The sequence below is a fragment of the Drosophila gunungcola genome, unplaced genomic scaffold (assembly GCF_025200985.1).
Source record: "Drosophila gunungcola strain Sukarami unplaced genomic scaffold, Dgunungcola_SK_2 000138F, whole genome shotgun sequence".
NCBI lineage: Eukaryota > Metazoa > Arthropoda > Insecta > Diptera > Drosophilidae > Drosophila > Drosophila gunungcola.
Genome location: NW_026453299.1, coordinates 29,711 through 52,075, shown reverse-complemented (window position 1 = coordinate 52,075; position 22,365 = coordinate 29,711). Strand labels below are relative to the sequence as shown.

The window sequence follows — 22,365 nt, the reverse complement described above, 5'->3', positions numbered from 1 at the left end:
CACTGTAACATTGTAGCATTTGTTTATGTCCGAATAGTCCCAGCACTTCAAGTGCAAAGCAATTCGACCCACACAACAATGTCATGCACATCCTAAATGCTGAGTCGGCATGTCTGCATGCGCGGCCGACCATTCGGTTACCATGTGAGCATAACACTCTCCCTCTCATGCGCGGCCGCTGCTTGCGCCGCCTAAATACACTTACGTATACATTAACATATATATTCAGATATATAAGCGTTGGCCGCGGCGCTGCTCGTACAGATATATAAATTGTAAGCCAAGCCAACATTAGTCTTAAGTGAGCATTCTTAAAATGAGTCCCGATCTAAACGGACGGAATAATAAAGCCCAATATAAATTATAACATTACAGTGCACTCTTTTCTTGTGTTTATAAAATAAAGTCTAATATACATACAACCAACTTTACATGGCGACCGTGACATGTGCGCGAGTAGAAAGTGAGACGGTTTAATTTTTGTGTCTGCGAGCTGTGTAATTTTCGTTATTTTGGCCCCAAAATGCGTAAATCGACGAGTTTGGCTAATTAAAGCCAGTGCTTAACAAGTGTGGCCGTCCAATGTGGACGATGCAAGCCGATCCCTAATCCTCGGCTGTCCAAAATTAGGTTCTCCAGAGCCGCCCTCGAAAATCGTCAATCAAAATCTCCAGCCAAATAAAAAAAAAAAAAAATATAACAGTAATTAGCCTGTGCGATGACCAGCACCGGCGCCGCCTGAGCCCAGAAGGCCCGGACTACAATTAAAAAAAAAAAAAAAAAACAACAAACAACAAAATCAACACAAAAAAAAAAGGAAAGGAAAAAATTGACCAGGACATGTGTGGAAGGAATGGCAAATCCTTCTGCACCAACGATGGAAACTGAAGTGTGGTAGGCAGACCGCCGGCTACACCAACGAAGGAAGCATATGAGTGCGAAGGCAGTCCGCCCTCTGCACCGTCGTGGGAGACACCTGCTCCTGTTGAGCAAAGGGACGCACCAACATTACAAGAGGCCCTCGAATTGTGTCCCAACGATGGACCTCGCCCCCTCACAATAGCTGAGTACAGGGCACGACAGGAGTCCAGCAAACCCATCCACAAAAGAAAAAGGAGTGGAAAAAGGGTAAAACTCCTGCAACAGAGACGATTACTGAAGGACTTCAGGAAAATAGCAACAACCCCACAGGAGAAGGAAGCACACGAAAAAAATATCAAAGAACTGGACAAAATACTTTGTAAACGAGCAAAGTAACGCAACAAGGGCTGCATTTATGCCAATGCCTAAGTTGCGCAAAAGCGCTGCTCGAAAAATACAACCACTGTTAGGCTATATACTATATATATATATATATAGAGCAAAATATTGTAAATAAGTTATATGAATATTAACACAAAATTTTTTTTTTCTTCCAATTTTCAATTTTAATAAAATGAAATTTATGCGATTATGCCACAAGACAATAATTTAATCAATCAGATTTGAACAACTAAATTCCTACATTTTTGTTTGATGACGTTATTTTGCTGAGTGCTCCTAAGACTTCATATGAATGAATAACAATAGAATAGATAAATTCTCTGATGAATATCATATTAATTATAATAATACCGATATATTGGAAGTACATCTACCCAAAATGGGAATCGTAGAAATAAAATAGAATGCGTGCATTACATATTCTCCATTGTCATAAAAACTTCATTACAATCACGGAATTGGAATTTAGCCTTTTGTTTACTTACAACAAAAAAATAAAAGGTTTAGTCCTAAATACTTTGCCATACGTCTCAGTAAAAGAGATCGTGGATTACCATTCTATACTCGGTGAAACCACGATCCTCATGGTAAAATTACATAGATAATATTGCCATGGAATGGAACGATTTGTATGCGAAATTGAACAAAAAAAAAACAGAGTTCGATAAATCCTACAAATCCCTTAATCAAAACAGACCAATTCAAGGGAGCACAATAAAAAAACACGCAGAAATAGTAGTAAATTGTTTTAACGAGGCGCGCATATTAATACATGGGCAACGGGGAAAATTAAATGACGACCATTGGTCAAGGGTATCAAAATTTTTGCAAAGACTTAGAGAAAACCTAATATTGATAAAAGAAAAATTCAATTTGGATATCTCTGTACCTACCATTCTTAATACCGCAATAACCGTTGAAACCGATGAAGAATCAACATTGGAAGAGTCAACTGGTTTAGATCAAACGGAACAAGAACATTTTAACGCGGAAATTAAGGAAGAAGATTTAAATAATCTTACTATCCCAGCCGTTATATTATCAAACGCAGATAATAAAACAGATTCAGAATCAGATTCAAGCGCAAACATACTAAAAACAATAACTTCGAAATGGCGCAAACAAATATCGACTTCATTAACACTGCATCAAAGCTTATACCAGTTTTCGATGGTAAAGCAGAAAACTTAACCAGTTTCATTGATGCATTGCATATTATAGAGTCAATAAAAGGCGAACACGAAAGTCTAGCTGTCTCTTTAATAAAGACAAAGCTAAAGGGTGTAACCAGAAATCTGATTGGAAACGAAACAACGGACGGACAGACGGACATGGCTAGATCGACTCTCCTAGTGATGCTGATCAAGAATAAATATACTTTATAGGGTCGGAAATGTCTCCTTCACTGCGTTGCAAACTTCTGACTGAAAATATAATACCCTCTGCAAAGGTTTAAAAAGTAACGTCAGCAAAGCTAATGAAACTACAGCAACGCAATAACACACCAATCAATACACAGTTGACGAAGGCTTTAGAAAGTGCGTACAAAACAGACGGCTTAACACTAGAGCTATCAAGAAGTTATTCCACACAGCACGCAGTAAAAGCAATGACTAAAACTGCACGGTTGATAAGGTAAAACTTATCATGCAAGCCGGCAATTTCAACACAATGAATGACGCCGTTTTAAAATTAGTAAACAACTGGACAACAAAACCCGGTCCTTACTACAACAACTATACACAGCGCGGCGGAAACCGCGGACCCGGAAGTTATAGTGGTAATTTTCGTGGTCGTGGTAATAATTATAGTTGCTACAACAATACCAACCATAAAAATGGTCGCGGCAACTACAGAGGAAACTCAAGGGGCCGTGGCAACTCGAGCAGAGACTACAATAACAACAATACAAATAATGTAAGAGTAACCAATGACTCTTCGGGAAACTCCCAAACCCCTTTAAATACTCAACAGTAGAGAACGTAACAGTTCATACTATTAATCTCAGCCAGACTTGTCTTTTTGGTAGACACAGGTGCCGAAATCTCTACAGTAAAAGAAAATTCCAAAATATATTTCAAAACGTAAAAGATAATCACATAATAGATATACGGGGAATAACCAATTACTAAATCCAAAGGCTTAACATTAATTAAAATACAGACAACCAAGTACATAATTCAACACGATTTTCATATCGTAGACTTACGCTTAGCTATCCCTTTTGGTGGCATATTAGGAATTGATTTTATTAAAAAATACAACTGTCAATTAGACTTTCAGCCATCTGAAGATTGGCTTATAATAAGACCAAACAATTCAAAATTTCCAATTTATGTTCCAATAGAATACAGTTCTGGCAATAACTCAATTCTTTTGCCAGCAAGATCACAAGTCATTAAAAAAATAAAATTAAATTCAAAAGAGGACAGTGTTTTAATCCCAACTCAAGAAATTTAGCACGGAATTTATATAGCAAGTACCATAGCTACAACGTAAAATGCCTTCATAAGACTACTGAATACAACAGACGAAGATAAAGTGTTCAGTGCGAATAATTTAGAATATGAATCACTGTTGAACTACGATAAAGTCGAAGGAAACAAAGAAACTAGAGAAAAGTCTGTTTTATCCCAATTGTCAAAAAAATTTCTTGATCAGCGTCACTAGGAGAGTCGGTCTAGCCATGTCCGTCTATCCGTCCGTTTCTACGCAAACTAGTCTCTCACCTTGAAAGCTATCTGCTTGAAACTTTCCCAAAAAGTTCTCTGTCTGCAGGTATTATATAAGTCGGAGCGAGCCGGACCGGACGACTATAGCATATAGCTCCCATAGGAACAATCGGAAAAATAAATAAAAAAAATTATAACTTTGCTATTTTCTAAATTTTTTTTTAGTTTTTCGACATATAGTAATGGTTAAATTTTTCAGAATTACGGTTTAAATTTCATCAAAATCAGACGACTTTAACATTAAGCTCCCATGGGAACAATAAAAATATTTTAAAAAAAATTATTTAAATGTAATTTTTTTATTTTGTAATTTTTCTTAGAAATTCTTTTTGATTAATTAATTATTTGACAGTTCAGAATTACGCTTTTAATTTTATTAAAATCGGAAAACGATATCATATATCTGCCATAGGAACTCAAATACTTCAGCTATAAATCATCATAGCTTCAATGCTTTTAAACATACACGCAAGTAAATATAATTTTAATGTCTTCAAGAATATTTAATTTTTCCATTAGCTGCAAGGGTATATGAACTTCGGCTTGCCGAAGTTTGCTTCCTTTCTTGTTTTTCATTTATTTTTCCGATTGTTACTATGGGAACTCTATGCTATAGTCGTCCGATTTTGATGAAATTTAAATCGTAATTCGTAAATCGTAATATTAAACCATTACTAAATGTGGAAGAACTAGAAAAAATTAAAAAAGAGAAAAGTTAAATTTTTTTCCGATTGTTCCTATGGGAGCTATATACTATACCGACTTATATACTACCTGCAATAAAAAGACAACTTTTGGGAAGGTTTCCTTCACTGCGTTGCAAACTTCTGACTGAAATTATAATACCCTCTGCAAGGGTATAAAAATCGCTTCTTAATTAATCCACAATTTTAAGTGCAACAACAAACCATTAAAGAAACAGTGCATAGCATAACACAAGAACACACAGACAAAACACTCAACACATCAAAACACTCAACCGAAAAACTCTCGTCACCAACACAAATATGTCTTCAGCAGCAAAGCGACTTTGGAAGGAAACTCACTCAGATCTGAAGGGAGCCAGTGACTCCGATGTTCAACTGCTTTACACGATCGACTTCAGATTTTCCGAGCTAAAGGAAAGTCTTGCAGGGGAGATCCGTGATGGCGAGGCACGAGTAACCGGCACTCTGGAAGAAAAATTTAAGTTAATAGCAGCTGACTGCAACAAACTTTCACTGAGAGAGATGGGGATGTTGAGGCAGCGGGTCCAGGAGCTGGAGACGAAACTGTCCAAAAACTGCCAGGATCAGCTCGTTGACGAGTTGGAGGCAAAGAGCCACCCTCTTTGCCTCCTGCAGTCGCCTGTGACTTGCGTTGGCATGGGGTGAAATCACTTTTCCAAGCACTGTGCTTCTCTCTCAAACTGACCCCGCCGCCTAAAGTACGTTTGAATTTTCCAATGCGACCGCGAAAATCGACCCTTACAGTAGTGAATCCAATTATAATTATTAAAATGGAACACGTGCACGATAAGGCGACACTGCTGCGTGCGAATTGGGCATACCGAAGAGGAAATAAAAATAAAACATTTACAGGTAAATTTCACGTAGCCATTATCTGTTTATCTATAAAATATTAGGACTAGCTCGTAATGACACGCAATGAGCATGCTTTGCCAATGCTTGTGGTGTTGTTCTTCAAAGACTGCACGAATAACTTTATGAAATATTTTATTTTCTCTCTCCTGCTCTTTTACTTGCGCCTTATCTAACTAACTGCATAGTATCTGTATGTGTTTCACAAGCCACGCTTAATCGATAGAAAAATTGTGCGGAAACCGCGGACGTGGAAGTTATAGAGGTAATTTTCGTGGTCGTGGTAACAATTATGGTTACTACAATAATACCAACCAAAACAATGGTCGCGGCAACTACAGAGGAAACTCAAGGGGCCGTGCCAACTCGAGCGGAGGCTACAATAACAACAATACAAGCAATGTAAGAGTAGCCAATGACACGTCGGGAAACTCCGAACCCCCTTTAAATGTTCAACAGTAGAAAAAGTAACGGTCCATACTATTAATCTCAGTCAGAATATATTCGTCTCATTCACCCATGTGGCTACCGGAAAAGAACTTGTCTTTTTGGTAGACACAGGTGCCGAAATCTCTATAGTAAAAGAAAATTCAGATACATTTCAAAACGTACAAAATAATAACATAATAGATATACGGGGAATAAGCCAAGAAATTACTAAATCCAAAGGCTTAACATCAATTGAAATACAGACTACCAAGTACATAATTCCACACGATTTTCATATCGTAGATTTACACTTAGCCGTCCCTTGTTATGGCATTTTAGGGATTGATTTTATTAAAAAATACAACTGTCAATTAGATTTTCAGCCATCTGAAGATTGGCTTATAATAAGACCAAACAATTTAAAATTTCCAATTTATGTTCCAATAGAATACAGTTCTGGCAATAACTCAATTCTTCTGCCAGCAAGATCACAAGTCATTAGAAAAATAAAATTAAATTCAAAAGAGGACAGTGTATTAATTCCAACTCAAGAAATTGAGCAAGGAAATTATATAGCAAGTACAATAGCTACAACACAAAATGCCTTCATAAGACTACTGAATACAACAAACGAAGATAAAGTGGTCAGTGCAGACAATTTAAAATATGAATCACTGTTGAACTATGAAGTAGTCGAAGGAAACAAAGAAAATAGTGAAAAGTCTGTTTTATCCCAATTGTCAGAAAATTTTCCCCCACAATTCAAATTCCAACTCACAAATTTATGTAAAAAATATAATGACATATTCGGATTAGAATCCGAACCAATTAGCACAAATAATTTCTACAAACAAAAACTGAGATTGAAAGATGATGAACCCGTTTACATAAAAAACTATAGAAGCCCTCATGGTCAGGTGAACGAAATTCAAAAGCAAGTCGGAAAATTAATCACCGACGGGATAGTCGAACCTTCAGTATCGGAATACAATAGCCCATTATTGCTTGTCCCTAAAAATCAGCTCCAGGTTCCGAAGAAAAAAAGTGGCGATTAGTAATTGACTATCGTCAGATTAATAAAAAATTACTGTCCGATAAATTTCCACTCCCTAGAATTGATGATATTTTAGACCAACTAGGTCGAGCAAAATACTTTTCATGTCTTGATTTAATGTCAGGATTTCGTCAAATAGAACTTGAAAAAAGCTCAAGGGACATAACTTCCTTTTCAACGAGCAATGGCTCGTATCGATTCACACGATTACCTTTTGGCTTAAAAATAGCGCCAAATTCATTTCAGAGAATGATGACTATTGCACTGGACTTGGACTGGACTTGAACTTTCACAAGCATTCCTTTATATGGATGACTTAATAGTTATAGGTTGCTCCGAAAAACATATGCTTAAAAACTTAACAGACGTTTTTGAGAAATGTAGGAAATACAACCTAAAGTTACATCCACAAAAATGTTCATTCTTTATGCATGAGGTGACTTTTCTAGGTCATAAAAGCACAGATAAAGGAATACTTCCAGATGACAAGAAATATGACGTCATACTGAATTATCCAGTCCCACACGATGCAGACAGCGCAAGACGTTTTGTAGCATTCTGCAATTACTACAGAAGATTCATAAAAAATTTCGCCGATTATTCACGGCACATAACACGATTATGTAAAAAGAATGTTCCTTTTGAATGGACATCTGAATGCCAAAATGCATTCGAATATTTAAAAACAAAACTTATGGAACCTACATTGCTACAATATCCAGATTTTAGTAAAGAATTTTGTATAATTACTGATGCAAGTAAGCAAGCATGTGGAGCGGTTTTAACTCAAAACCATAACGGACTCCAACTCCCCATTGCATATGCATCAAGAGCTTTTACCAAGGGAGAAAGTAATAAGTGTACTACCGAGCAGGAACTAGCTGCAATACATTGGGCAATATTACATTTTCGACCATACATTTATGGCAAACATTTCATTATCAAAACCGATCACAGACCGTTAACATACTTATTTTCAATGACTAACCCAAGTTCCAAACTGACACGTATGAGGCTAGAATTAGAAGAATACAACTTCACCGTTAATTATTTAAAGGGAAAAGACAATTACGTAGCTGATGCGTTATCAAGAATAACCATCAAAGAACTACAAAATATAACCGGAAATAGATGTTAGCGATTTATATACCAATGGAGTCCTTGACTTAGGTCAGTTTTTCCTAAGGCTTAAGAAGCAAGCCGGTATACATCAAATCAGCTAACTCAAAGTGGCACCGTGGGAAAATATCTTTGAATACGTTTCAATAGATAATTTCAAGGAAATGGGCAATAAAACATTAAAATCATTGAGAGTAACGCTACTCAACCCGGTGACCCTAATAAATTCTGAAAAAGAAAAAGAAGCAATTATGTCTACATAGCATGATGAACCAATTCAAGGAGGTCATACTGGCATTTCTAAAACCTTGGCCAAGGTCAAAATACATTACTTTTGGTAAGGTATGACTCGATACATTACAGAGTACGTACGAAAATGTCTAAAATGTCAAAAAGCGAAAATAATCACGCATACGAAGACCCCATTAACAATTACGGAAACACCACAAACAGCTTTCGACAGGGTAATCGTGGACACGATCGGTCCACTACCTAGGTCTGAACAAGGGAATGAATACGCAGTTACTTTAATCTGCGATTTAACAAAATACCTTGTAGCAATACCAATTCAAAATAAAAGTGCAAAAACAATAGCAAAAGCTATATTCGAAGATTTTATTCTGAAGTACGGTCCAATGAAGACGTTCATTACGGACATGGGAACAGAATATAAAAATTCAATAATTGAAGATTTATGTAAAAATTTAAATATCTAAAACATAAATTCTACTGCACACCATCACCAGACCGTCGAAACAGTGGAGCGAAGCCACAGAACACTTAACGAGTTCATACGCTCATACATCTCAGTTGATAAAACAGATTGGGATCTATGGCTACAATACATCGTATACTGCTTTAACACAACACCCTCTATGGCACATAATTATTGTCCATATGAACTAGTTTTTGGGAAAACTCCAAACTTATCAAAACATTTCAATAGCATAGATAGAATAGAACCATTATATAATATAGAAGATTATGCTAAGGAATCTAAATTTAGATTAGAACAGGCATATAAAAGAGCCAGAATAATGCTAGAAACTAATAAACAAAAACAAAAAGATAGATACGACAAAAATAGCTTAGACTTTGAATTAAAAATAGGAGACCAGGTTTTATTAAAAAATGAAACTGGCCATAAGCTAGACTTTAAATATTCAGGACCATATATAGTAAAGAGGATAGAATCCAATAATAATATAACTATTTTAAATGCAAAAAACAAAACACAGTTCATAAAGATAGATTAAAAATTTTTATAGAACAGATTTTGTAGGATGGCCATTCATAAAAAAAAAAGAAATAAAATAACATCAAAATTTTCTCTTCAAAAAAAAAAAAAACCAACAAAAAAAAAAAAAATTTTTTTTGTTACTTTACTATAATAAAAATATAGGAATACAAATACACAAAATTTTTATAATAAATAATAGGAAATAGTACGCATAAATTTTTAAAGTTTCAACTTCACTAAGTTTTTCAATATTTACTATATTAAACAAAAAAGAATAATAATAATAACAAAAAAAAAAAAGGTTTTACTAATTTTTATAAACATATATATATATATACTTAACACAATAATTAACAAAATAACTCCATAAATTACGTTATATATATATATTACTGTAACATTGTAGCATTTGTTTATGTCCGAATAGTCCCAGCACTTCAAGTGCAAAGCAATTCGACCCACACAACAATGTCATGCACATCCTAAATGCTGAGTCGGCATGTCTGCATGCGCGGCCGACCATTCGGTTACCATGTGAGCATAACACTCTCCCTCTCATGCGCGGCCGCTGCTTGCGCCGCCTAAATACACTTACGTATACATTAACATATATATTCAGATACATAAGCGTTGGCCGCGGCGCTGCTCGTACAGATATATGAATTGTAAGCCAAGCCAACATTAGTCTTAAGTGAGCATTCTAAAAATGAGTCCCGATCTAAGCGGACGGAATAATAAAGCCCAATATAAATTATAACATTACAGTGCACTCTTTTCTTGTGTTTATAAAATAAAGTCTAATATACATACAACCAACTTTACACTACATTCATTTTTCTAACGATAGTAGCATCACAGCTACCAAAAACTGCCATGCAGTAGAGATGGGTTCAGATAGGTCTTTGCGACTAATAGTCTTATTTAAGGAGGAGGAATATTGGTAGTACTAGTACTAGTTAGAGACTGATTCAGGTACTGGGGCTTTAACGAAGATAGTATTGAGGCTGTCAACATCAATGTGTGGTTGATGGGTACTGGGTTTCGTCCCTATTCCTAGGGGTTTCAAGACTGACCAAGTTTGCTTGGTATAACAGCTTCATCGAATTTGACCTGAAATGTATTTTTTAGCGTGAGTTATTGACGTATGAACCTTCCTACGTAACTTACTGAATTTTTCATAGAAAGCATTTGTTTTATATCGCTTCCACTTCTTGTATGCCACATTTCTCATTTTTATAATATTATTAATTTTATCGTCAAACCAGGATTGCTGGTTTGGTAGGAAGGAATTCTTACGTAAGGGAACTAAACTATTAAAAATATCGACTATTTTGGATTGGAATTAGTCAAGCTGGACATGAAGTAGATTGAGTTCCAATCATACGAATAAAACTCAGTTGACTGATTGGTCATATCTTTGTTTTTAAAGTCCCTATAAACTATGGAAAGGTCATTATACTGCACGTCAAGATAGTAGATTTTGAGAATACCGGAACTGAAATTTATGTACTTATGTACATATTCAAAACTTGGAAGCTATGATGATTTGCAGCTCAATTATTCGAAAGTTCCTATGACAGCTATATGATATCGTTTTCCGATTTTAATAAAATTAAAAGAGTAATTCTGAACTGTCAAATTATTAACAAGTCAAAAAGAATTTTTACAAAATAGAAAACTTAATTTTTTTAAAATTTTATTTTTTCTAATTTTTTTCTTGGGAGCTTTATGTTATAGTCGTCCGATTGTAATGAAATTTAAACCGCAATTCTAAAATATTTAACCGTTACTATATGGATACCCTGTAAGACAGTCATGACATCTTGTGACGCGATCGGTTGGGAGAGGCTGGGCCCAGCCTAACTCCCGCAGACTAATTTCTTGCATCAACATTTTTGCCTGAACGACGAAAGTCGATAGCCATCCTTCCATATCAACCAGTTTAGCTAACTGGGATAAAACCTCTCGTTTGGTGTAATCTGTTTGGGGAGATATGTCCACCGGCAGAAACATGAAACTCTCAGTGGTCGCTTGCCAGCGGATTCCTAGAGCTTTTGCCATGCTTGCGTCCTTCAACTCAAGGAAGTCAGTTTCTTCACGTTTGAGGTCCATAAGCTCAGTGGAAAGTCTGCACCCTCGAAGGCCAGACGGAGCTCTTTGATTGTTATAACAGCGGACTGCTGCGCTTGGTTGCCAGCCAGAACATCGTCGACATACATAAACTTGGAAATTATGTCACTTGCCAAAGGATATTGATCAAGTACATCCTGGGTCTGCTGTTGGAGCTCGCGTACGGCCAGCCAGGGCGCACAGCTGACGCCGAAAGTAACGGTTTCGAGCTCTTAGTCACAGAACTTCCCTTCTTTATCGCGGAACAGGATTCTTTGGAAGCTTGTAAGATCGAAATGGACGAGAATTTTCCGATACAGTATAATGATTTTAAAAAAGCCATTATTTTCACACACCGAGCTGGATTCCTCAACCAGCTTCACTGGAACATCCTCCAGATCCCAAAACTTGGTGATTATGCTGTCTAGTTGAGATTTAGTGACTGACAACAGTCAAATTCGAAAATTCGGATCTGCTAATTGGAGTAGTTAAACATATGTGGAGGCTTCGACTTGGATATGTGGCTTAATGGGAGAGCCCATGTTGAACTGACAACGCTTACGAGGCTGCCCAGACAAGTTAGGTAGTACCTAATGTCTAAGTGGCAGATTTCTAAAAGCGCCGTGCTCAGGAGAACCCCTTGCGTATTCACGGCGAGGTACATTTGAACGTTTCGGGCTGGAGGACAGGTGCGAGTGCTGACTGGAATTGTGGAGGGCCTCCACGGTGCATGAGAGTATTTATTGTACTGTTCCCGGTCGCGACCAACATTGGGGTCGCAAACAAATAGGATGGACAAAGCTTACACGCCTGTGGATTTACTGTGACCCTACTTTCAAAGTTATAATCCTCGTCTCACTTTTAGGACGTAGGGCTCTGGATAGGGCAGTACGTTTAAATTCTTCAATCGCTCCAATGGTTCGATGATTACCTTGTAAGAATTCTTTCTACCCTGGAATCTCAGATGGTTGGAGGAGGGACTGCTGCCAACGTACATTTCGGCCATTTTGAGAAGCACAGGAAGACGAGAAGGCAATCCCAAGTGGTCGTGTCTACTTTAATTATTTCTAAGGCGGTCATACAACCTTGGATTGCCACATTCTTTGAAAACAGAGGGAAGATTGAACAGGATCTTTACCCTCACCGCTCTTTTTCGAATTGAAAAACCCGAAAGAGAAGGGTTTTGGACATAAAAGGCGGAAAAAAAAGTCTCGAAACGTCGGCCGCTAAAATTTCACAGTCAATTGTAGGTACGCGGCACCCAATAGTAAGATGCGCCGGTGTGAAAGGACTGAGGAAGCTATAGAACGCTAGGTTTTTCGATCGTTTTGTTAAGGTTGCAGCGCATCGCTCGAAGATCAAGTAACAGTAATCATACTTGGATGCATAACTTTAATCGTGTCTGAACATTTTCATGCGGAAAGCACATCAAGCACGTCTCGTACTCTTTCTTCACCTTGTACCAAAGAGCCCGTATCTGCTCAAGTCGGACCTTATAAGTGAGAACGGACGGATATTGGTCTGTTGGTGTATTGACTCTGGCTTTAAAACAGTTACAGTCTCGAATTTCGTCAAAGCTGTGTCAGCTTCAGCGTGAGCCATTTTTGCCTTTGCTCTTGTATTTTGCAGTGATCCAAGGGGAGGTGTAGACTGTGGACTGTCGAAAGACGCAGACGTTCTCTTGGGCTTAAGCGGAATTTAGGACTTTTTACACCAAATGGTGGACAAGCATATTTTTACACCAAATGGTGGTCAAGTATATTTTTACACCAAATGGTGGCCAATTCGGTGGAGGTGGGCAAACGTTTATTGTTGCAAAAACATATTTTTAAGAGGTAGGAAATCGTTTTTTTAATGGGTGGACATTTTTTCGAAAATACTATTTTTAATTGGTGGGCAAACGACTTTTGTCGAAAAGAGCTTTTGCCGCCCGCAAAATTTTTTTTTTAAAGTCATATATTTAAGAATTTGTTAATCGAATTTTTTTTTAAATTCTTACATACTAAGAGGTGTGCAAAAATGGGCATTCTTTGTTTTTTGGAAAACAAATTGTTTTTAATGGGTAAGCAAACGACTTTTGTCAGAAAAATGGCGAACGATTTTTTTTTTTAATTCTTAAATTTTAAGAAATGGGCAGGTGAGCAGTCTTTATTTTTTTGAAAAAACTATTTTTATGCCGGCAAATGATTTTTTTATTGGTAAATAATGCTACAGAATGCATATTTTCTAAAGTTTTTGCTTTTTCAAAATTCTAAAAGGTGGGCAGACAATTCTCTTGTAATAAAAAAAAATTTTAAAAGGTCAACTGTTAGGTTATTAAATATTTTCAAAAATTTTCAAACTTTCCGTAATTTTAAAACTGGAGGTACAGCAAAAAAAATCTAATTGGTGGGCAAAAGTGGGCAAAAAATGGGCCAACGATTCCACGTTTCAAATATCCAAAATTCGATTTTAGTTGACCCAACTTCTTTGAGCTTGGTGAAGCGGCGGTATGTGGTATATATTGAAATTGAGTTGTTGAGCTTTTTGGCTGCTTTTTTTTTTAAGTGGCGTATATATATGAGTTGTTGAGCTTTTTGGTTGCTTTTATTTATTTTAATAATAGCTCAAAAATCTAATCGTTTTAATAGATATTTATTTTGGGTTTAAAAATTGCAGGTGAACGTCACGATGATGTATTTTTCTTGAGATCCAACGATTGCTTACATATACATTTTCATTTGACTGTAAAAACGACTTCCAAAACGAGGTTCTTGCCTAGCTTAAGTCCTCCCAAGTTATCAAAATGCGATTAAGAACGGCAGCGGGTTGATTTTCCCAATGTGGTTTCTTCCACTACTTTTTTCAGAGTGCCATTTCTAATGTGGCGTACGTACTTAAGGCTATATCGAGAGTGCAACCGGATGGGAAACATTACACACCAGTGATGCCAACACAGCAATGTTGCAAACCTTGTTCAACCTGAACAGGAACCATTGAATCTTTCGTTAGCTGCGGATCCGACCTCATCCTTATCCTGCTAATAACAGGATCGATCACGGAAGCCCTGCGAAGACGTAGGTCAACGGAAAATGCATCAGCGTGCCAGAAACGCAAGAAAAGCCCCCGCATTCCTGACCTGAGGACAGTCGGAAGACAAAAGGAAGAGTAAGCATTGATTTCACAGCCAACAGCAATGCAATGCCCTCAATAAGGGTTACAAAAACTAAACCGGTCAATTATAATTAAGTTTGGCCAATGGCTACGACGACCAAGAGCAGCATCCAATGATAACGAAGAACGTCAGCAGAAACGACAACAGCGGCAGAGACGGTGGCAGCGATGGAGCGACGCGTAGCTATAATCAAAAATTGGTTAACATAAGTAAAATCAGTTCCTAATAAAACTCAATAAAGTAAAGTTTGATTTTTTTACAACAAAATTATTATCAATGTTTTAACGTATATATCGAAATGAGCCAGATCGGACGACTGTAGAAAAATTATTCCTTTGGTTTTTTTAAATTTTTTTTAAGTCCTTCAAGATATAGTCGTGCAAATTATTTCAAAACTATGGTTTTAATTTGGTTAAAATCGAAAGACTATACCATTGTTTCCATTAGAACAACCGGAATATTACAAAAATAAATTTACAACAAACTTTAACTAGTAGCTTATACATAGCTCCTATAAAAAAAATATGAAAAATATATGAGAAATATTATAACTTCGCTGTATTTCCATCGATTTATATATATACTTCGATACATAGTGTGTCATGTAGACCATGTAAACTTCGGGTGGCCGAAGCTAGCTAACTTTTCAAATGTAGTATTTTACTTACACAAATTTAAAATTTTTTTATTTATCAGTTTGAATACGATTTCTTGCTGAAAGTAATGGCTATCGAAGGATTTGGAAAGATTATTGGGTCATTGGATAATACAATCGTTTACGCTGAGCTAGCTGTAAATATTGTCAACTTCAAGCTCAACCTTCACGATTTTCGTATAATGCGATTCAGGTAAGTAAAGTTGTTTGGATATTATTTGGAAACGTTTGTTGTTAACGGCGAAAACAGCACTAGTATTTTTAAAAATATACTAGTTCTCGCAACTCGAGTAAAAGGGTATATTTTATTTGTTGAAAAGAACGCAATAGGTAGAAGGAAGCGTATCAGACCCTATAAAGTATGGTGTATGTATTCTTGATCAAGACCAATAGCCGTTTGGTGACAGATCCGAACGCTGTCGTCAAAGATGTGGAGAAGCTTGCTCAGGGGTTTTTCACACACGTAATTAATAAGACCGATTATTAACTTTATGTGACCAGACCTGTTCTTTACAAGAGCCAAAGGTGGCGCGTAAGGTGAGACACTAGAACGAATAACATTCTTTTTAAGTAAGTGGTTTCCGCAACTTTCGCTCTCTCAAACTCAGACAAACGCCTTGGAGTATATAAGTATAGTAATGTAATCAAATTATAAGCCACTTAAGTCAAACCAAATATATATACACAAAACACCTAAAATGACCTCCTGCGAGCGCTCATAGAATGTCTTTGACTATAAGTGATATCAGGGTCCCTTATCGCATGAATGTTTTCCCAAGTTAGGGATACACAAGGCACTCCTTGGGATATTAGAAATATGATAATAATCCCGATTATAAGATTTTATGAGCTCTGTGCATATCACTTTGTCAATCGATCCAGAGCCATAATATACGATCTGTTTAGGTTTAGGAAAACCACGCAAAAGAACAGTTGTTAGCACTTGTAATCTTTAAGTGCAGGCCACTTGAGCCTCCAAATAGTGTCACTTCAAATGTTTCCCACACTTGTGGGAATCGAAATATAGCTCTCCCGCTCAGGGCAAACAGATACTCGATTTTGTGCTGCGAAACGCCATTTGCATTCCAGAAAGGAGATCCTTTTCGTTTGTGAGGTTCCTCAATGGTGATTCTGTGGGGCAGTAGGTATTGAAGTGCATTTTTTCAGGCTCAAGTTCTACCTTGAACATTTTATTTGTATTTATTATATTCAATATTATTATATTCACGACAAAGCCCTTTTCTTTAAGTCCCGCTTTTGTCTCATCGATCGGAACTGTTGATTCTATTCCTTTAATTACCTTTTTAATTACCTTATAGTCCCTTGCTAATTTTCAGTTGGTAGGTGTAGTAATTTATTTTCCCATTGTCCAAGAATGTAGCCACTGTTCGATGGTCCTGATCATCATTTACATGAATCTTGGTTTCATTTATATTGCCCCTTTTAATGGACGCGACGAAAAATTTTTTTACACCAATTTGATCACTTATTTTTTAAACCAATTATGCACAATTTGTCTGGCGAACATACTAGGGTTGCCCATATTCGACGGACCCATCTGACGACGCCATAACTTTTGACAGAGATGCCAGATCGCTTAATGACATACCGCGTTTGAAGCGTCAGTCCAAGCAGATTTTACCATGAACAATACACGCCCCGCGAGAGTCATCGAAATGGCCGAAGATGACGATCAATTTTGGAACAAAATTATCATGTCCGATGAAGCCCATTTCACATTGAATGGGACCGTAAATAAGCAAAAAAAAGCCACCGCGTTCGCCCGATTTGACGCCGCCTGACTTCTTCTTGTGGGGATATTTGAAGTCAAAGGTTTACGTTAACAAGCCAAGGAACCTAGAAGAGCTCAAGGACAACATTCGTGAAGAAATAGCCGCTATTCCGGCCGAAATGTTGGCGAAAACGATGGAAAATGCTGCAAAAAGGGCACCATACGCCATCAACGCCAGAGGCGGCCATTTGAAAGATATCATATTCAAAAATTGATGTAAACAAATCTACTTGGAACAAATTAAATGATTAAGATTGCCAACCGCCCCTGTATAGGGGTGGCGGACTTAGGTGTGTGCGTATTACTTGTGGTAGTCGGCGAATTTTATTAGAGGACAAAACAAAATAAATAATAAGTCTGGCTATTCCGTACCTATATAACATAGCTCAATTCAGTGCTGTTAAGCGCGTCCCTATCAAAATCCCTTTGCTATCGCGAGGATCGGATCTTGACTGAATACCAGAATAAACAATAAATACCGTCTCCTTTTCTGAAAGCTTGCTGCGAGCTAGTTGATTTGCTCCTAAAAACTGTTTACAAAGTGATTAAATCAGTGTTCATCCCAACGATCAAATACAATATTCAAGAAGAGTTGACGAATTATTAAAACTAGAATTGTGCCTTATCTTGTTGTGGTAAGCTCTTGATTCTGTTAATTTGGCAAGATATTATTTATTGCTTCCTCAAAATAGCATACAGCGTCACACGCGTATTTCATAGCCTCAAACATATTCCTAGAACACGTGTAAAGTAAATTGTCAGCAGAGACACAACTTGGCTTGTAGCCTGCCATCGTCGGAATTTACAGCCATAGGATTGGGTTTTCCACGTGTAGCGCAGAAAGTTTCTGTATACTTACAGTATATTCCACCTGCGAATCATAGATTTAATAACCGTACGTAGGTGATCGCAATTTCTTTGCCCCCTCACCCCGCGTGGCGTGCAGCCAGGGTTGATGTTACATACGCGAGTGAGCGCTTTTTCATTATCCTCAATCAGTACTCAGCCAGGGCTTACAACGCATACATCGGAACGTTCTACCCGTGTAAACTACATCGATCAAAGTCGATTTTGGTAATTTTGACTAGTTTTCGGTGATCGTTATCATAACGAAAAGTTTTGATTGCAAAAATACAGTGACTTATTCGTAATTTGCATTATTAAATTAACTGAAAACGTTTTGCGTGTTTGCTTTGTTGCTCTACACCATTCTCGAGTTTACCGCAAACTTGTACACTTGTGTTGTTGGTACATTTGCTTGCTCATCGTTTTCGTCGCGAACACTCTCACGCGCGTAAAGCTTATCACCGACCCAACTGCAAGCCCCAGTTGCCATCATATTAAAATCAATATTATGGCTGTCATAAGGCAAACCGATCAGGAGTACCTTTCTTTATTGGCCGGACTTAAGAACTTATTCACTCAGTTTGAAAAGGCTGAATACAACTTTAAAAGCCGTTTGGCTACCATGATGACCTCTACTGATGTTGCTGACGGCCGCATGGCAGGCGCTTCCTCTGGACCTTCACCCGCCGCTGCATATTCTTGACCGCCCGATCGATTCGCACCTTCTGATCCGCAACTCTTCAGCATTGACCAGGAATCTACGTCGTGTGCTGCTGCAGTTGGTTCTGGCATAATTATCTTGAGTCGCTCATATCGAACCTAAGCCCTTATTGGGCGTTGCACTAAAAAAGCTTATTTTTGTCTCCCGCCTTAATCCTGATGCTTCTGAAGATGACGTCAAAAAATACCTGAGCAGTAAACTTAATGTTTCTCGAGCCGAACTAACTGTCTTTAGTTCAAGTTTAAGCAGTGACGTGAACTCGTGAATGTTCGCAGCTTATTGGGCAAACTTAGTAAACTGCACGTCAACAGTGTCTCCTTCGATGCCAATGTGATTGCTTTTACCGAATCGTGGCCTTAAACCTCTGTGTCTGACTGCGAAATATTTGCTGGAAATTATTTATATATAGATGTGACCGCACCGTCTTGGCGGTGGTGTTCTTATTGCTGTCAAGTCCGATCTTGTCCCTCAACGCATTCCGATAATTGCTACGGACAGCATATTAGAGTTTGTTGCAGTTTGGATTAAGCTTCATGATTATTTCGTTTTTATTTCATGCTCGTATATTTTCCCTTGTTCTGATCTTAGCCTCTATCTTTATCATTTGACTTAAATACAGAGTTATAATTCAACCTTCGGCGATAACGATCATCTTATTGTTATGGGCGACTTTAACCTCCCTGCCATATCTTGGATGTCATTAACTGATTCAATTGCTCTCGTTCCCACCACAGCCCATAAGTTTGGGCTCCAGAAAAGTTTCAGACATTATTTTTGTCTCGGAGTGCGCCAATGCATACGTAACTCGAATAACCCTCTCTCCAATCCTGAAGACGCCTACTATCCTCCACTTTAGGTTACTTTAGTAGCATCAGCTCCATTACTGTCATGTCCCGAAATCGAACCAGCATCTTTTCACTGTTTTCGAAGAGCTAAATTCGCAGAAATGAATAGGCATTTATCGGAACTCGATTGGTCTTTTATGGATTCAAACGATGGTCCCTTTATAACATTTTATGGTATACTCGCGTCTCACAAGAACCCGTTGTTCTCTCAGTAGAGTCTCTTTCCTGAAATACTCCATATCCAGATTTTTAAGAAATTTAAGAGAACCGGGCTGCAAGTTGACCATTCGAGTTAACTAATTGCTTGCTTATATTTCTTAGTCCTCCATTCCGAATGTAAAAATAGTTATCAAAACCGTTGCAGAATAGAATTCCAAGACAACCCCAAGCAATTCTACGCATTTGTTAATTCAAAACGAAAATCTCAACAATTTCCATCTTGCCTTCACCTTGATACGACATTCGTCTCCAGTGACTCCGACATTGCGAACTTAATTGCCAAATTTTTCCAGTCCACATACTCGTCTTTTAGTTACAATAACACTTCACCCTACCCATACCCTCTTCCTCACTCCAACTATACTTTCACGCCCTTAATTAGTGAGGATGATTTTTTACAAAATCTGCAAACAATCAAGACTTCTTTCTCTTCGGGTCCTGGTCTTGTACCGAGCTGTGTTATAAAAAAATGTGCCGATGCTTTGTGTAAACCATTTCCTAAACTACACTTTTTCAGATATCCCTCCGACATTAGTATTTCCCTGAAGTTTGGAAGAAATCTTTTATCATTCGACTTCATAAAAAGGGAAGCGAATAGGACATTAAAAACTACCGCGGTATTGCAAAACTGAGCGCGATCCCTAAGCTCCCTACGATGTAAAACATTGTTTGCCGTTTTCGAACCCCAATTCATTCTTGCATTCTTGGTTCATCCAGAATTTGCTGTTCTTTTATCGGAAGAAGCTTCTACTCACTTCATGTTCTATTTGGTAGAATGATCTTGAACCCATAAATTTCGTATCAGACCTTGGAGTGTTATTTAACTAAAACTTAAACTTCTCTGATCACATTGGCATTATAGTAAGTAAAGCAAATGGGTTTTTGCCTTTGTTAAACGTTGGTCTAAGGAATTTGGGGACCCCTACATCACGAAACACTTATACATTTCCTTGGTTCGTCCAATTCTTGAATACCGGTCTCCTCAATATACCAATTATCAACACCTTATAGAATCGGTACATAAACAGTTCATTTTGTTTGCTTAACGTGGTTTAAACTGGGACACACATCGTCACCTACCATTTTACGTGGATAGACTGCCTCTACTAAAGCCGCCCTCCCTCAAGGATCGTCGGACCTGCCATGGTGTCATGTTAATTTATAACATTTATGTATACATTTAAGCTACCTACTGGGTCAAATACGGTTCTCCATCCCTGTAAGGTCTACTCGTCACTTTCGACTTATTTTGTAACACGAATTTCGATCCAAATGGTTCATGTTCGCAATATAACAAACTGTATTTTTTGATATTTTCTGAATGCTCTGTTCATTTAATTGTAACAAACATCCTAACTCACCTGTCCTTCCTCCTCCCACTTGATGTGACTCGGGTACTATGTTTATGTTGGCAGATATTTGCTAAATTAATAAATAAATAAGGAAATAAGGTAGTCCCTAACGACCATCGGCAACATAAATCAAATTTTTGTTTCTTTATTTCTTAGTAACCTGCTGAAAATATAATCTCATATAAAAAGACGCCGTTGAAAACAAGGAAAGTTAACTATGTTTAAGATTTAAGTGATAGGAACTTTAATATTTAAGCAACATGAACCCGAATTTCGTTTTTACTGAAGTGAATGATGTTTAAAATAAATTAATTCATAATTTCTTTGAGGGCACTTTTGGGTATGTAGCGAAGTGGGTGGAATCTAATTAGATTTCACAGGTAGGGTGGGCTTAGAACGAGGCCAATAACATCTGGTCCTCAAAATCGATAGGTGCACTGTTTTTGTCCGATTTTAGCTATTGAGCTGGTTATCTTTTGCTATCGTTTCTCTGTCTACTAATGATAGTTCTGTGACACATCTTGTATTTTCTTAACAAAAACCTACCACCACTCTCCGTGAGCATGCTGGTCAAATGTGTGGACAGAGCGTGTTAGGAAGGAGTAGTTGTTTCAGTAGCTTTATTTACTTTCCATGCTTTATTTTTCTGCACAAAGCGATCGAATCCAATTTGAAAAACGCTCACTTGTAAGAAAGAACTGACGTTACCGGGCGCGGAGTTTTTGCAGTGGTTGTTGTTAAATTTGAGGTCGTTATTAGTCGATGTCACTGTTTAAAATAAGGGCATTGTGCTGGTAGTTGTTGTAACTAGCAAATTGTTGGTAAGGTTGTACGGATCGAGGGACGGGCATTGGGCACTCCATGGCTCATTTTGTATTTTGCCGCTTGGGCATAAAAATTCTGGTGAGTGTGATTTAGCTCGCTGAGAGTCCGCCTGCAGCGTCGCAGATTTTTTTGGTACTGATAACTCATTCGCTCTTACAGAAAAGTAAGCGTTAATTCTGATGGACGAGAGCCGACGTTTGTCTTGTTGATGTTGCCGAGCGTTGCTAATTTTTTTTTACTTTGTGTTTTGAGATTGCGCTCATATTTTTTTTTTACTCTATCGTTTGAATATTTTTATTCAAAAACTCGAAAATTATCATGGGGGACACGAGCACACATACTATCATGAGCGTCTTTTCGAGAGTTAAATTTCGGCTATTTTCACTATATTTTAATCACACGGTGGAGTGACACAAAATACGTCCTTTGT

General features: G+C 37.5%; 1 protein-coding gene across 8 annotated transcripts in view; it reads left to right on the top strand.

Annotated features, from left to right (window-relative positions):
- LOC128265602 (uncharacterized) overlaps positions 1-22,365 on the top strand; it is an 84,377-nt gene that overhangs the window by 56,998 nt on the left and 5,014 nt on the right. For all 8 annotated transcript variants that reach the window (XM_053001740.1, XM_053001744.1, XM_053001746.1 and 5 more), the window contains one exon: positions 15,377-15,528. In XM_053001740.1, coding sequence (XP_052857700.1) covers positions 15,377-15,528 — 152 coding nt within the window. The remainder of the gene's footprint in view (positions 1-15,376; positions 15,529-22,365) is intronic.